This window comes from Falco naumanni, chromosome 1 (assembly GCF_017639655.2).
Source record: "Falco naumanni isolate bFalNau1 chromosome 1, bFalNau1.pat, whole genome shotgun sequence".
Taxonomy (NCBI): domain Eukaryota; kingdom Metazoa; phylum Chordata; class Aves; order Falconiformes; family Falconidae; genus Falco; species Falco naumanni.
Genome location: NC_054054.1, coordinates 11,603,232 through 11,620,704, shown reverse-complemented (window position 1 = coordinate 11,620,704; position 17,473 = coordinate 11,603,232). Strand labels below are relative to the sequence as shown.

Below are 17,473 nucleotides of genomic sequence, written 5' to 3'. Positions count from 1 at the left end.
AGACCTGGTTTTCAAACGAGTGACAGGATTACTCTTCTCTGGAATTTGCCTTTAGTGTGAACCCTGTGAAAGGGGCAGGGTGGGCTTTAATGGCAGACGGGCATACCCCTGCCCAAAGCACGTGCCTGTTCCAGGCAGAATGTGTCTCCTTTAACTGGGCTAGTGCCTAGTCCTGTTCAGTACTGGGTATGTGGTGGCAGAGAGGACTCAGAATTGGGGAATATGTGAAAGAGACAGCGTCATGGATTCTGTTCTACCTCTTTGGTGATGCAAATTGGGAAGTGAAAAGTGCTGTACTGGCAAGAGGAACTGCAGTTAGCTGTTGCTTTTGTGGGCTTCCTGCCTGCAAATACTGGATGCTCATGCTGCATGCATGCTCTACTGCTTCCAAGTGAAAAACTAAAGCATACAGCTAAAGATAATAGTCTGGGGCTAAACCAAGAGTAGGAAAGGAAAGGGGAAGTGTTTAGAGGGTATCAGAATTACTCTACAGACTTTGCCAATGTTGCTGCATAAGCAAGGAGTGTGAAAGCACACCTTGTGCTCTCCCCAGCAGCACCCAGCAGGGACAGGGCTGCACGGGCCTTTCCTTGGCTCTCTGGAGGTTGTTTGGATAAAGCCACGCAGGCAGAGAAACTCTTTTCACTGACATACGCTCAGCCACCTGAAAAGGCTTTTCCATTACAGCCCTTTCAGCAGCAGGTGTGAGATGGTGACAAGCCCCAGCTCACTCCCCTTACAATGACGCTGGACAATAACTACACAAACCACAAGAAGCCATTCACCGTGAGAGGTCCGAATGAGGAGCACTTTTTAATGAATTGGTGGCAGGTTTTATCTAACAAAAATTCTCACAGTTGTTGGCTCAGTCCCTGGGGATGCTCTTTTACGGTGCTTCACAAACACTCCCATCTGAGTCAACAGCACGGCATCAGGCTCTGCAGTGAGCTGTTTCTCAGGGACAGGCAGCTCTCTATGGTTAGCAAGAGACGCTGAAATAAAAGTTTTCTTGCGTAGCTTTCCTCTGCTGATTCACTCTTTCTGTTTTCATGTTCTTCACTTCCTTTCTGGCAGTTGCAATGCTTCTTCCCGCACCTCCTTTCATGTGCAAAATTTCTCTCTGTTCCCAGCCGCCCCATTTGTCCTCGACCTTTGCAGCAGGCCAGACCCGGGTTTGGATGGCGTTTGCTGCCCTTAAGGAGCTCAGAGAGTGTCCCTGACTCCCCACTGGGACCTTCTTCTGGCCACAGCTCCTCCCTTACCCAACAAGCCTTTGCTTCAGTGGGAATTTTGACTGAGGGCTCAGTAAAAACTGGAAAAAGGGTAGAGGAACTGACCCATTGCTAATTTAAGTCTGAATGTATTCTGCTTCTTCCAGCTCCTTTACTGTGGAGGATCATTGCTTCTCGGGAGCATTGGGGTATCATAGGGAGGTCTTACAAACCAGAGTGCCTTGTAAATGAATAAGAGCATAACACAATTCCTACATGTTTGCATTTATAGATACATAATTCTTAATGTGATATTAATAGAATGCTGACTGTAACGTGGCAGGGAGTTACTAATTTTTCAGTGGTATGTATAAGATATTGGCTTTGTTTACCTTGAAAATATAGCTTGTGAGTGAAATGTTAGCAGCGTTCCTTCTGATTTAAATGTTAAACAAGTGAAATTTTCCACAGCAAAAACTGCAGAGCTCATTCTGCTCTTTCATGTTGATGTAAGTCACTGCTGGAGATGACAGTGCAGTGAATGTTGTCAAGCTAAGAACGCTTTGAAAAAAACTAATAGGTCAAATTCTGCTATTGCATGACTAGGGCCACTGTGAAACCTTTTACAATTGCTGGCAGATAACAGCTGCAAGGGTTGGGTCAGAAATTAAGGTCAAGGGCAGAACTTGAAGTTAGTGAACTGTTGGGTGATTAAATGTTTCATGGTGTGATATATTTATTTGTTTTAAAATAGTAGGTGACCAAAGAGCTTATTTTTCAGTATTGTTTTTGTTGATGTTGCAGGAGAAACGCAGCACTTTAAAAATGCCTTTGCTGGGAATGATGCCAGTGTTATGGGATTACCACTTGCTTTCTATTCAGGAATGTATGCCTATTCAGGCTGGTAAGTTGTTGAAACCTCTAAGTATTTGTCCTGAAAACAAACACTAATACGCTTTAACAAAGACATTTATTTATATGAAGAAATGAGTATCACATTCTACCTCTTTTGCCAAACTACTTCATGTAGCAAGGGCAGATCTCACCACTGTTCCATATGCTCAGCAGTTATACTGCAAGCAGCTCTACAAAGGAAATTTTTTTCTTCTCCAGTGTACAATAGGTAAATATGCACTGAGCGCTAAAAAAAATCAGACTTCGGTTTCTGTTCTTAAGATGAGAAATAGAGGCAACAAGAAAGGAGTGCTCTTAAATTTGCATTAGGTATTTTGATAAAAGGATGAAAAGGGGTAACAAAGCTTTAATTTTTGTTGAACGGGTCAGTAATTACATGAAAAACTAATCTATGAACTGTTGTAAAGTTGTGTGGACCTCAGCTGTTGCTTTGTAAAAGTAGTATTTGAAGAATAAGAAGCAAACCACTGTAGCATCAGTATAGACCACAAAACAAGTTAAAAACCTAGATTTGTATGCCAAAACTAGATTCTTATGCCTCTTGCTCTGAGACAATTAGGCCTCACTTAAAAAGAAGAGCTACTGGCTTCCATAGAAGTCAAGTGCTATTGACTGTGAGCAGTGTGAGAATCTGCCTTCATGTGTCCTGCTCAGAACTTTCTTTCAAGTTCTTTTCCTCTCCCCCACCAAAGTACACAGAAGCCAGTCTGAAAGGTGCTGCCGCTCTTCAAATCTGCCATATGATTTATTCGTGCTTAGTGAGGGCCCCCCACCGCACAGTGCCGGCGTGCGTTTGCAGCAGCAGGGGCGGGGGATGACTACAATGCACCGAGTGGGCTTGTTTTGAGATAGCTTTGTCTGCAGGTCTTCCCTCTCCTTTCCATCGCCTCACAGACAGCCAAGTTCTTTACTTTGCACAAAAGGTGAAGGCTGAGAGATAAGGGTTTTATTTATTTAATTCGGAGGCACAATGCGCCAAGCATTTGAGTTCTCTGCCTGTCTGTAACTCTCCGCTTGCAGGAGCATTTATAAACATGCACAAGTGAAGTACCGGACAGAACTTTTGTATTAAATGGTGGAGGGGGGGAACCCAAGAGAGTCCAAAGCCTTTATCTGCGATAGATATAGAAGAAAAGAGCCTGGCGTTTTGAAGCCTCAAAGAAGTTGAACTCATCATGCGGACAGTCTCTGCCTCCTCCTTTCTCTCTTATATAACCACCTCTGTCCATCATAGCCATACATGTGATGGTTTCTCACTTTTAAAATATTAACCTAACTGTATGTTTTTTGTATGAAGGCAGTTTTAAAAGCTCATTAATATCAATCACCAAGGCAGAGTTTGTGTACTGTAAAATGCCACATAAAAAATACTGTTATTCTGTTGCTTATTTCCCATCTTTCCATTTTCCAGCTATCGTTCCAAACTCTTACAACAAAAATAATCTCTGTTTTTCCTTTACACCTTCTGACTTTTATTTCAAGGTCCTTATTTGCCACTTATAAAAGAAATTAGCAGGAAAAGACCTGATTTGGCTAGTGGTTCTTCCCAGCTGCCTATTTGTCTTTGTCACCAGCTCAAATCGATCGCCTCAGAGCACAGGAGAGCAGACCATTAAGTGGAGTGTCAATACCCTTGCCCTATCAGTTTCATGGGGCTGTATCAATCCAATAAACTGAATGCAAAGGAGTGTTGCAAGTGTTGGTGTTGTGTCCCAGGACACAGGCAGAATTCTATGCATAGCCTAAGAGACTATTCGCTGTTAACGATACAGCTTTGAAGAGCAAACCAAAGGTAGTATCTCATATGTGTGGGTTCATCCTGCGAAGAGCAAGTGTAGGTTATTTGGTATAGAAAATGCTGGGTGAAAAAGGACAAGTAGCGAAAAGAACGCAAGGAAGCATGTCTTTGCATCAAGAAAAGGACTGATGCAGGTCAAATTACTTCTGTCTAGAAGCAGGACTGAGGCCAGAAAGAAGTAGCTGAGTGTCTTACTCGTCAGAAGCCTTCTCTCCTTTGAACTATCCCAACCTCCCCTTTTGTTCTCTGTGCACTAGCAAGTTTAGAAACAAGGACTGAGGCAGTTGTATAAGATGGCAAATCTAGTTTTACAGAATTTCATGCTCGGTCACAAAATCACACGTTTTTAAAAACCGTGAGTCAGCGCTACCTTGTTCTGCTAACCCACATGTGCTCCAAGACTTGGGATGGAGAAAAGTTCCCAGACTTTCTGCCAGGTCAGGTACCGTTTGTTTATTCACCGTAGCACTGTTGGGTCAGATATCATTTGTCTTCCTGTATAAAAGTAGAAAGCCAGCATAAGCACTGCACTGACTGCTCTGTTTAATTAGCCAGGATGTGACTTTGTGCTCACATCTAAGCCAGGCACATCTGTGTGATCCAGTGATGCACAGAGCCAGTGCTAATAAATGCAGAACAGAGGGTTCAGTGGCCTTGAGGCTTAGTTTGCTTTGTATGCAGGACCGTGCCTGGTGAGTAGATCCTATGAATTCCCATACGTAGCTGGTTCTACTCTAGCAGCATGCAAGAGACAGGGTGCAGTCTGTACCAGAGGCTGTGCAAGAGCAGGCAGGATTAGCAGCCTGGGTCTGTGATTGCATACGACACACTAGTGTTCAAATCTGGATTTTAGGAGGGTTTATTTCAAGGCTTCTTTTATTTTTATTGTTATGAAACCTTGCTGAGTACCCTGATGAGAATTTTTCACAATACAACCTGAAACCGTAAAAGGCTACAGCCACAACTGGAGTATGAGGCTTGAGGGTGCCTGTGCATTTGGGTACAGGGTTAGGGTAGACCATAATTTGCCTAGTGTGCCAGGGGGGGGAAAAAAAAATATTCCATGCCAACATTACCTAGCTTTTGTCTTTTTTCTGCTTTGCTGTCTTTTATAAGAATTACCTTCCTGAGTGTGGGGATGAGGGAAGGTTAATTCTCATGTTCTCCTTAATCCAAATGTGGGTCTGCAAAGTATATTGTCATTAACAACAGTGCTTAACTAAAAACATTTCCTTGATTCCTTGGGATAGAAATACCAAATCAAAATCTATCAACCCCTTATAATACATTTTATAACTCTTTTCTAGGTTTTACCTCAATTTTGTAACTGAAGAAGTGGAAAACCCTGAAAAGTATGTACTTAATTTTTTCTTGACTTTTGAAAAGTGGTCTTAAAGTTTAAAATGCTATAAAAATACTGATCGTCAGAAATTCTGCGTGCTGGTCAAGTTGCTTGCATTCCAGAAGATCTGGTATCTATTTGAATTGCAGCTGCTTGAAATTTTGCTATTTTTGGCCTGTCATGACCTTGTTATGTATTCTGATTTTATGTGCACAGAAAGCAGAAAACTAAGTAGATCTCCAGGGCTCTGATTCTCCCCCTCAGGATACAAGGAACCATCCGGTGGCTCCTTTCAGTGGAAGTTAACTGGTATCCTGTCAGGGAAATCTAGCCCAAGAAACTTATCTGCTGCAATATTTGGCAGTTTTACTGTGTTTAAATATTAATCAAATACTTAGTTCTACTTGTTTTAGATGTCTCAGAGTTGCAGGATCTTGAATACACATAGCACAGCATTCGGTCCAATTAAGCTGAACAGAGGATATTGGTAGAAGTCTGTTTCAAACCAGAGACAAACACTCTTGCAGTGTCTGTCTGTAAAATATGGAAAGAAAAGCTGTCCTGTTAGGGAGAGTTTGATCTGGCAGATCTGTTTGGGTAGATATGTTTTGGTACATGCAGCCAGTAATGAAACAATATTAAACATTTCTAAAAATTAAAGAAAACATGCCTTGTCAAATCAAATTGAGTTCTTTGAGGAAATTAACAATTTACTTGATTAAAAATTAATGGGTAGATAACATTTTCTTAGGTTTTTAAAATAAGATACCTGGCTGGATACCAAATCACTTACTGTTTAAAAAGACCCCCAGCACTGTACACTCAGAGAATATGAACGTACATATCTGAGAGGTTTAGAGAAACAAACAAAAAAACCCCACAAACAAACCCCAAAGAGCCGTTGGTGGGGAGCATGCAGAAGGTTTTTAGTTAGTTTCTTCAAAGTCTGAACAAAGCCTCGTGCTGGTATTTCCTTCAGAGACCTGAAAATATTTTAAATAAATTGATGATAGAACATGAGGACAGCAGAAAGACTGGCAGACTTCCACTGTTTCAGTGCCTCTGAGGGGTCTTGGGTGTTAATGGGTCTTTAATGTGATCAGGATACGTATACTGAGGAATGTACAACTGGAAGCTGAAACCAGGCAAATGCAGGTAGAAAATACAGCTTTAATACTTAACAAGGTGGTTGGCTAATCATTAACACAGATACCTATTTACCGTTGGGTTTTTCCTTGGTAGTCTTCAGTTCAGACAGAACACCTTTTTAGCAGCTGTGCTTTAGCAAAACACAAGCTGTTTGGCTTGGTGGAGTGCAGTTGGCCAACATTTCCCAAGCCTGGGACACACAGGAACTCAGGCTAGATGATCCAATAGCAAATCTGCGTTTAACTACCAAAGATCTGTGTGTCTTATAAAGTCAGCAGGCAGACATTTAAAAAAAAAAACCAAAACACAAACCAAGACACTTCTTTTTTTCTTACTTTTGAAAAATCATATGGCAGACTGAGTTGAAAAGAAATGTGAAACGAAATGAAGGAGTGAAGTGATTCTGTTCCAAGACTTCTGCTGCTTCAGGAAATTATGGGGAGATGGGTTAGGAGCCAGTCTTGGTGATGTGATCAAAAACGTTTGCTAAAGGCAATATAATTTTTACATTATCATGTGGTTACCATCGATATTGTGTGGTATTTTTAAACATGCACATGCCTAACACCCTTTGGGACTTTTCATTTATGTGTTTCTGCAGTCCTCTTAACTGTATGGTGATTAACTGAAATGATTTGTAATTCTCATTACAGCTATTTTGGTTTATATTGACTATATTTCCTCGTGATTTGAGTCAGAGGAGTGCTTATTTTTGAACATTTTGCCCTCTACTGTGTGGGACAGAAAAGCATGGTTCCTTTTTTTTTTTTTTTTTTTTTCTCCTTCGACCAAGTACCCATTGAAGCATGTTGTATCACAGTTAAGAAAAGCAGTGTGGGTTAGATTTTGGGGTTTTCTTCATTGCAGCTGGGATGTGAAAGGGGAAAACATTGTTTTCTCCCATCTTGGGAGAGCTTCTTTGTTCTCTATGTAACCCTCGGAGAGCTGCTGAAGTTAATTGTTCTGCTAGTGGGGATGCAGGACCGGGGGGGAGTCACACAGCCTGGCTGGTTCAGCATGTTCTGGGATGGATCTATCAAAAACCAGCTCAATGTTACATGTGCAGTGTTCTTGCAAAGCTGTTAAAGCTTCCCTTCATCCCTCTTCTTCTTGAGGTTGTGCTTTGAGAGGATGGGAAGGGAAGATGCCCAGTGTTTGCAGCAGGGTGCCTGGGATCACAGTCTCCACATGAATACACAGTAGAAGAGACTGGGATTTTAATCATGGCTAAATAAGTAGCAGGTGATGGCAGGGCAAGTGGATTGCTACCAGCTGTGTGGATGGAGGCCTCTGCACCACCTGTAAATGGGGATTCTGGACTCTGTTAACCCAAACCAAGCAATTCAACACAACAGTTGGAATATTTTTTAGTCTATTTGGCACCCATGAATGACTGTATTGGAAAGACCTCCTGCTGAACGGGGCCCTTCACCACCACCATTCCCAAAGATACAGGGCAAGGGAATAGTGTGGACTAATCCCAGGGTCAACTGTCTCACCTCCCACCAAACTCGGGGCAGAAGTCAGGTGAGCACTACTATAGGCGTTTCTTAGAACTCAACTGCTGCTTTTTTTAAAAGTATTTTTTTTGTACCTAAAATGCTGTCTTTCCTTTCATCCTGTTGTATGCCTTATGTAGCTGATTTTAAAAGGGAAGAGGGAAGTACAGGCTTGAACCACCTAGAGTCTGTAACAGCTCCAGGTGTGCAATTTGTAATGTTTGTCAATGGTTAGGGATGCAAATTACTTACAGCGACAGAGGTGAGCACGGTGGTGATGCCGTCTCCACTGCGCGTGCCAAGGCAAATGTTTGTCTGAGAATCAGTCACAGTTGCATATTTCCAGGTGTGCAGCAGCTTTTAAAGTAGCTGACAGCTGGTGCTGAGATGAATGATCAGCACCGTCCCCATGTTATCCAGCCTGCCGCAAAGGCACAGTGAAGTGTACTGAAAGCGTTGTGGGGAGGACAGCACAGTTACAACGGGGGGGATGCAGAACTGCTCCAGCAGAGAGAGGAGTTACAGCGGAGCTGCCAAGGGGCCACATTTGCCGAGACCTGGCCTTAAACCCCTTTTTATGTGATGAGTGCTGGGCTCCCTCTCTGCTCTTGTGGTATTGTGGAGGGCGACAGAGAGGGATGAGTCAGGGCCCTAGAATACATCCTGAAATGCATGGGAAGGTGGAAACATCTACTTTTGGATATTAAATTGTTCCAGATAGGGATTGCTTTGTTTGCTGCAGCGTGTCCGGCACCAGGAAAGCTTGCTGGAGTACAGCAAGTGCCATTGGAAATGTAGGAGAGAGGCAGGGGAAGGGGGGATGCTCGTGATCCTGCGCGGCTGAAAGCTGCCTTTGTGCTCCAGTGGAGCAGCTGTTTGTACAGGCAGAAAGGGCTCCTGGAGGCTGTGGGAGGCTGTGTAGGTGCAGCAGCCTGCCTAGGAGCAATAAATTGCAGATTTAGGTCTATAAGTAGGATAAATACTATGGGGATGAGGTGCTGAGATACCTAGGCAATGTGAAATCCTAGATGGAGACAGCTGACACAGAGACAGTGGAAATGAGCCAAGTGGAGAGGAAGTGCCCTTAAATTATAGAAAGGAGAATGGAAAAAGGGGAAAAAAGATATCTGAAAGTGAATGCTATTACTTTTCGAACAGATTTTTGGAAGTACTGCTGAATTCTCACTTTTGAAATGTCACAGTCTCTTCTTTTGTATAAGAAAAAGGACATTATTATAACCCCAATTATCATAAGATGTAAAAGTAGCTGTTTCTGTCTCCTGCTAAACCCCCTTTTGATGTCTCATTTTTAAGCCTGGACTCATTTCTTTATTCCCCTTTGTTAAAGTGCTTCCCTCATACAGCCTTAGTAGGACCTGAAGCAACATGAAGTTGATGTTTGTTTTACAAGGAGCTGTGGTTGCAGTGTTCAGCTGCTTTAATGTATGATGCTTTTTAAAAGAGACTGAGAAAATTTTATTATCAAGAATATGTGGAACAATGTTGAAGTGTAATAACAAATTACTTTTACTTTTGAAAACTATGCTTTGCTTATGTGGTCAATAGCGATTGCTGCTTGAAATGAAATATCTGAATAATCCTTGAAGCTGAGCTTCACCAAAATAACCTCATGCAGCCACGTCACGTGCAGCTTTGATCTTTTTGATTTTCTTACATTATAAGGATCAGCCCTACTCAGACTAAGGTCGTATTGTATTGTTTAAATAATAAGTGAATGAAGGAACAGCCAGGGCTCTGAGAGAGAATTTGTCACCTGAAAATTGACAGGAGCCGTGTTGCCTGGAGCAGTAAATTTAGAGGACTGGAAATCAAGCATGTTGAACTTTCAAACTCATTTCTTATACACAGTCTTTGAGCTCATCTGTATTCTTGAGCACCCACTCTGTACTCTCAAGAAACCGACCAAGTTTTTTCAATCAAGACCCTAAAAGCAGCTCATGCCTGAACAGCACTCCCCTCCTCCCTTCCCAGGCGGAGCAGAGTCCAGGATCAGTGCTTGGGTTTGTCAGGAACTTTGATGGACTCCAGATGAGAAAATAACACAGGAGTTGTTTTACATTACAGCAATGTCTTCAGAGCCTTGTCAAAGTCGGGGCCAGATTGTGTCAGATGCTGGCCAAAGAGAATCCTGCTTAAAAAAATTATGTTCCGTGTCCTCAGTGTGAGCAGATGATGAGCCCGAATGCTTCACATCATACAGGTTAGGCTCTTGTTGACTAGAAAGAAAGTATTATTTCACCTTAAGGGAAGGGAAACACAGAGTTTAATTCCTTGGTGACTCTAAGGTAGTCTGTGATCAAGTGGGCAGCTAGAGATATTACAGAATCATGGAATGGCTGTGGTTGGGTGGCACCTCTGGAGGTCATTCTGTCCAACCTCTGCTAAAGCGGGGTCACCCAGAGCGGGCTGCACAGGATCACGTCCAGGCGGGTTCTGAGTGTCTCCAGAGAAGGAGACCCCCCAGCCCCTCTGGGCAGCCTGCCCCAGCGCTCTGCCACCCTCACGGTGAAGAAGTTCTCCCTCACGTTCAGAGGGAGCTGCCTGTGCCTCGGCGTGTGCCCGTTGCCCCTCGCCCTGTCGCTGGGCACCGCTGGCAGAGCCCGGCCCCGTCCTCCTGGCGCTGGCCCTGAAGCTGTTTGCAGCCATCGCTCAGAGCCCTCTCAGCCCTCCCTTCCCCGGGCTGAGCAGCCGCAGGTGTCCCGGCCTGCCCTCCCCCGGGAGGTGCCCAGGCCCCTCACCCCCTGCGCAGCCCCCGCCGGGCCCTCCCCAGCAGCTCCCCGTCTCTGGAACTGGGGAGCCCAGCGCTGGGCACGGCGCTCCCGGGGCGGCCTCCCCAGGGCAGAGCCGAGGGGCAGGGTCACCTCCCTGCGCCTGCTGGCTACAAATTGATTCACAGTCCTTCTCTAACTCAAAATCATATTATTTCTTCAACAGTGTAAGATGTTGTTAGTGTTGTTGAACTTAGGAAATATTTTTTCCTTCAGTGGTCTTCAATTTCAGTTGTATAAAATGATAGATAGGAAATTTTTAAAGGATGTGGATTCTGAAAATATTTTTCAGCAAAAACTTAGAATCCTCTGCAGTTGCAGTTAGGTAAAGCTACTATGTGGCATAATCTTTCTTCCCCCTCTTTTTTTTTTTCTCCTCACCCCCCCCTCCCATATCAGGCCATTTCATTTGCAAATATTCTGTGTCTGTTTGTAAAATAACTTTGGTCCAGCCCAGGCAATCTATCATTGTTTAAAAAGTTACACAGTGCAAAGAACATATTATTGAGATGTATAGTGTTTATAAGCCTGCTCTCAGATTGATAAATCATGTCTTGTGCTGTTGAAAAGCCAAGAAATGAATTGCTTTGCTGTGACCTTGGGGTCTGAGATTAGTCAGTTTGTCTATTAGATTTTTCCAGTGTTCTTCGCACTTCATTTATTCCTTCTTTTCTAAGGAACGGAGAAGCGGTAGATGTATAGCAAGTCACCAAGGTTTGATGTCGTCAGACATTTTGTAAAATCAGGATTTCAACATAGTTGATATAATCTGGTTTTATATTCGGTTTAAGTAATGTAAGTGTCGTGTCCAATTAACGTGTACTACCCATTTGTATTAATTAAAACTTAAAGTCACTTTGCATCTATGAGTGAGAGAAATGTGGTATTAGAGATTTTTTTTTTCAGGGTGTCTAAGCATTGTAGAAATGCAGATGGATGGGAGGGGAGCGGTGGCTGAGACACTTCTTCCAGCTCCCTGGTTGTTTGTAGCCATCTGATTTTTGGCACATCGCGTTAGGATGCCCCCTCCCTCCAAAATCAATCAGAAACTTGAATTGCACTGTTCCTCACTACTAGTTGAGACCATGGCTAGTTATTCCTAGTACTCATAACAACGAAAAATATTTTTAATGTTAACTGGGAGGACACAAGCCTTTGATTTTTCTGCCTCTCTGCTTCTCTGTTAATTTTTGCTATTTTTAATTTGATGACGAGGTTTACTCTGAAGAGGAATGTTAATACAGATATTGATTATCTTAGGCATCAGAAAAGGAATAAAGTCAGAAGTTTATCTCCCCACAGCTACGCTGTCTGTCATTTCAAACACACTTCACCACTCCTTTTTATTCAGGAGAGACAGACTGAGTAGCTGAAGCACTGAACTGGGACTCGGGAGAACTGGCACAGGCACAAAATTGCTGTGGAAATGGAGGGTGGGTTACTTCGTCTTGTCTCCTCTTTCCTTCCTTTCTCTCCTCCCCTTTCTAAATCCACTTTATGGAATGGGAGTTACCATCTCCTGGCTTCCTTTTTTTGAGCATTCACGTCCTTCCAAGATCAGGGATAAGTAATGGGCTATAGGGAAGCATTATGAGGAAGTTTTTTTGGATTTAAAAATCTGTGTGCCTACTCCTTGAACTGAAAGCTTTAGCAGATTTACTACACCCTGGGTGTGGCTTCTGTATGTCCCAGTCCTGTAAAGTCTCATATAATATCAGTGGAACAAGGAGTGTGCGTAGGTCCCTACATGAGTAACTAACACCTGGGTGTGTTCCCCATGTGGATGCAATCTTATTTTTAAATAAAAATTGGATGAGCCTTTCCCACGAAGTAGCTGGGCATGCATACAGTTCCTTTAAACCTGACACTGGAAGCAGGCATCCTGCCTAGATATAAGCACAGTAGCTTCGGTACCTGGAGTTTGAAGTCTTCCTTGCATTATTCTGTTCCACTTGCTCATAAAAGATACATTTGACTCCAATTCATTTTCTTCGTGTCAGGCTAAACTGCCAAATACTCAGTGCAGAAGTTATAGGATTACATTGTGATATTTTATCTGAAGATAATCAGACAAATGCTAATCTTTCAAATATTTTGCAAAGCCCATTTGCTCATGTGAATTCATCAGATTACCTTAAAGGGAAAGCCAGGTCAGCTGAGTGAGCATTTGCCTTTTTTCTTCGATATATTATTTGTGTCTTGGGTTATTTTTCTGTTTGAATACTTATTCTCCATCATAGAATGAGGATGTTCTAATTATCCCCCCCCCCCCCGCTATTCTTGTGTCACTTCAATAATAAAAATCTTATTCTTCCTAAATTTTACTGTAGCTAACAGCATAACAGGCTACAGTTTAATTGCACCCTGTGAGAGGGATAAAATGATAGATTCACAGTCACGTCTTCAGAACTGTAAAATCCTTTAATGGGGAGCTGAAGCTGCCAAATAAAGAAAGTAAATTAATTTACTAGGTCAAATATACCTAAACAAAATCAAACATGGGTTGTGCTATTAGTAAATTGCTTGAAAAAGCATCGTATCTGTGTGTGTTTGAGGGAGAAACAGATAATTACTAGCTCATAGGGGAGCTGGCTCACCAGCATCAGACTGTTCTTGTTAAAATGAACTTTCCTTCACTTTTGCTCTCTCACTAACCTTATTAACTACTTGCTGCTTATGCACCTCACATCGTCAACTCATTCATTATAGTTTTTTATAAATGACTGATAACTCATATCTGAAACAAAGTATTTCAGTCTTGGATGCATGTTTGTGGATGGGTTCAGATTTCTGAAATCTCAGTATAGGAACTAGTTTTTTGCACTTCACAAGAAAAAAAAATTAAAGGATGCTGCTTCTCTTGCTGCAAGCTGAAAATTCTCTTATGAGTGAGATCTAAATTTTCTGAATTGTTTTGCTTTTATTTATAATATTTTTTTTTCACTAAAACTCCTTGTTTAGTAGATATTAATTGTCATATACTTTGGTACACAGGGATTTCCCAAATTGTGTTACTAGAAGACCATCTCAGCATCAGGCTGAGAATTTTTTGACAAAATATTACATGGGAGGCAATGCAGGCATTAGTTGTGATGTGATATGCTTCGTAAATATAACTTGCTGGTAGGAAGGAGTAATTATTACTTAATTTTGCACCTGATCTCAGCTGATTTTTTGGTGGTAGTTTAAGGCAGCTTGGATTCAGAAACAGTTATGAAGCTGGGGGGGTAGAAGTATTGAAAAAACTCTTTGGTTAGCTATGATCTCAGCTTAGGCGTAGTAGTATTGCGGGCAGATTGTCTTGCAATGCGCCCTAATTCCTAACGGAGATACCACTAAATAAATAAGAAAGAAAAAGCTTTTGTAAAAAGCCACCAGACATCCTTCAGGATGTACTGCTTTTGCTGCTGTACTGTCCTACATGTCAGTGAATGGAACTTTTAGAGTCACAAGTAAAAGAACCTTGAAGGAAAAGTCCATGCTGGAGCAGCAGATGCTGTGGCAGGTTCAGTTGAGTTCTGGCTCCAGCTTCTCCTTCTCTCTCCCCTCTCCATCCCAGCCCCCATGAGATGTGCTGTAAATGCCCTAACCTTGACAGTGTGTTGGTTCTGCTGAGGATGGATGCAATTAAGCGAGCCACATGTGAGACATGCAAATGTTTCAAGAGCTGCAGCTTGCTTGTGAGCCATACTTGGGGCCTGTCTGTAGTAGGATTTGGTGTGGGTCACTGAGTCCACAAAATATTTCCAACCAGCTGGAGTGAGCAAGGGAAACTTATTTTAAGTGTGTTAGCAGCTTCAGTTAAAACAGGGCAAAGGTCAGGATGGAATTGAAATTGCTAACCCAAATTGACATCCAAGTAGTTGGGTTTCTTTTTCTTAAATTGCATTGAACTGGGTTTTTGCATTTGATAATGTTGATTAGCCCATGGTCTTGTAGCATAGACTTTTCTTTGGCCGTGCAATTTTTGAGAGTCCCAGCACACTAGTTACCATGTATAATATCTCATCATTAACCAAGGATGCGGATTTGGTCCTTTAGTTCTTATTCCCCCTGTTCTAGGCTGCTGAACACAAATCCCTCCTACCACACCTTAGTGCCCCTCGCCCCACAGGTGCAGTGGGGTCCTCCTCAGCACCAGTGCTGTGTCATGAGGGAGAGGAAGCAGAGAGTACAGCTGGAAAGCAAGGTGTGCCATGCTGCCTTGGGTCTGGAGTGATCCAGTTGTATGCAGAAAGACACTCTGCAAACCCAAATCCCCTGCCTTGTCTTTGACACATGCACTTTGTGTCTGAGCGGTGCTTTGAATTCAGCAGAGCAATATATGCAGGCAGCAGAGGAGCTGGGAAGATGACTCACTGCATGAATTCACCTGTCATCTGGAATAGAGATCACAGAGAGCAAAGGCTTCAGCAGCAGGAACAACTAAAAGGCTGCAGGTTTCAGTGGGCACTGTGCCTCTTCCTTACCTCTGCAGGCAGTCGGACGTAGCTGGTGTGTGTGCATACTGCTTTCCAGAGGCTGCATGTTATCCTTACGTATTTAGGTAAGGACCGACCTAATGGATACTATTACAGTCTGTAATGCTCAGGAGTGTGTACGTCACACACATTCAAAGTATGTTATTATTTCTTTTGCCTTTTCCCTTGTGCAGTTTCTTTTTTCTTTCCCCACCCTGTGTTTTTTTGGTGCTTATATCAGTGCCGAGTCCTGTGGTGCAATCCCACACCACCAGAGAGGGAGAGAGGTGATCCTCAGGTGCAGTTTTCAGGCACCAGTATCTTTGTCATTGGCAGTTGCTTTCTAAGCACCAATTTAGTATTTGAATCGGTTCAGCTGCTTTCCAGTCTTTCTGTCTCCTACTTCCACTTCACTATCTTTCTATTTTAATGTAAAAAAATATATATATACATGTATTTATGTATATATATGATGTCTTTTTATAAATAGACTGCCATAGAGAGCTACCTGTGAAAGGGTTTAAACTGGTATGCCAGTCAATATGTGTAAATTAGAAAAGACTGATGTAATCTATAGCACCTGTAAAGGTTTCAAAGATATAGCTTGATCATTAATTAGGTAACAATAAGGATGTCTCATAAAATCACACTGAAGAGACTAATAATTCACTATCAAATGAAGAAAGGCAAGGTCACTTGTATAATTACCTCTTCTAACATTTATGTTCTTTGTATAAAATGCTCCTACTCATGCAAAAGTTGAGCTGAAGGCCATGGAAATATTCAGAACTAGGAAATGCAGATTTTATACCTAAGCTCTGAGGGCATACTAAAAATAATAATAATAATAATTGAAAAAGTAGTTGTCTATATTTGTTCTGTTTGATTGTTGTAGTATGGTTTATTATTTCATACAGTCAAAGTTAACCCATAGCACATGCCTGGCATTGTTTAAGGAAGAATGAGTAGAAAAATGGAAGAACAAAAATGAATGCTATAGGTGCAGGGTTAGATCAGTATCGCTGTGCTGGGTTTTAACTGTGGGTATGTGTATCAAAATTAATAGTGCCATCGGTATTCTTTTTCTCCTAATTGTCTGATACAAGACCTGATTTCATTTCCTTTTGTGTCTCAAGAATGTAATAAAGATACCACAAAGCTGTTAGTACAGGCAGTCAGCTACCTGAAAAATCAAAGATATTCAGCAAACATAGCTGGAGGATGGAAGGAAACAGAGAAGGGAAAAGATAAATTGCAACAGCAGAGGCCATATCGCGCTGATATATGCCAGGACACAGGGTTAGTAGTGGTCCTGTGCGTGCTGTTAGGAGGGAGGAGGTAAGGCGGGATGGGAGAGCAGGCTGCCTGCCTGATGGTCTCATGGCAGCAGCTACATGAAGGCAATACTTCAGAAGTCCCGGCTTTGGTATGTTTGTTTCTGTTTAGGTAGACTTGGTGGTTTTAAGATAAAGGGCCCAGCTAAAATGAAAATGAATTAAATCCTTCAGAATTCTGGAAGCACCTGAAACTTTCTGAAGATTGTTTGTAGTTCTGACAGTGCATCATTCGGGCAGGCTGCCACTGAGAGAGGGGTGTCTGCTGGGTGGGAGAGGGTCCCGTGGGCTGGCGAGTGGTGTGGGTGGACAGGCAGGTGTGTGGGCTGCCGTGATGCACAGCCTTATGTTTTCTGATCCAAGAGTAGTGGAGAAAGGGGGTCTGGGCTAATCTCTTCTGCAGGGGATGAGGATGTTTCAACAGTTTGATTTTTACAACTGACCGCCTTTGTCAATTTAACACAGATGATGTAAGGTGTCCTAAGCAGGTGTGGGTGAAGGTATTGCCCGAAGCGCACAGAGAAGAGGCAAATATCTACATGGAAGTGGGCGCTTAAAAGGCAAAACCTCAGCCAGGTTTCTCATCCTCTGCCAAGCCTGTGGCAGCTCTTTTGAGGAACCAAAGTTCAGGGAACTCAGCTGGAGCATCCCGCCTGCCCTCTCTCTCTGCAGTGGTGGGGGAGTCTCCCCAGCACACCCAGAGTCCTGCAGGTTTGCAGGAGCTGGCTTGCTGTCGCAGAGTCTTGCAGCACCTCTGGCTCAGAGTGTCACAGAGCTTTGGTGGCTCTGGGGCATAAGGATGCGACAAGCCTCCATGCTGGCTTCAGCTCGGGGTGGTGGCCGCCGCTGCTGCTTGGTTTGGGTTGTGCAGCATTGCATGGCTATAGAGTGGGTCGCTCCTTTCCAGCCCTCGTGGCTCAGTTTGCTTGCTGATGTGATAACCTGCTGAGCACAAGGTGTGTTTGCTTTCCTTTCC

At 42.9% G+C, this 17,473-nt stretch overlaps 1 protein-coding gene and 1 long non-coding RNA gene across 2 annotated transcripts in view; one reads left to right on the top strand and one right to left on the bottom strand.

The window, feature by feature from the left end:
- LOC121099056 overlaps positions 1-17,473 on the bottom strand; it is a 284,189-nt gene that overhangs the window by 150,425 nt on the left and 116,291 nt on the right. The window lies entirely within an intron of this gene.
- SLC7A11 (solute carrier family 7 member 11) overlaps positions 1-17,473 on the top strand; it is a 62,009-nt gene that overhangs the window by 16,494 nt on the left and 28,042 nt on the right. Inside the window, exons 5-6 of the mRNA XM_040617604.1 lie at positions 2,016-2,115; positions 5,232-5,276. Coding sequence (XP_040473538.1) covers positions 2,016-2,115; positions 5,232-5,276 — 145 coding nt within the window. The remainder of the gene's footprint in view (positions 1-2,015; positions 2,116-5,231; positions 5,277-17,473) is intronic.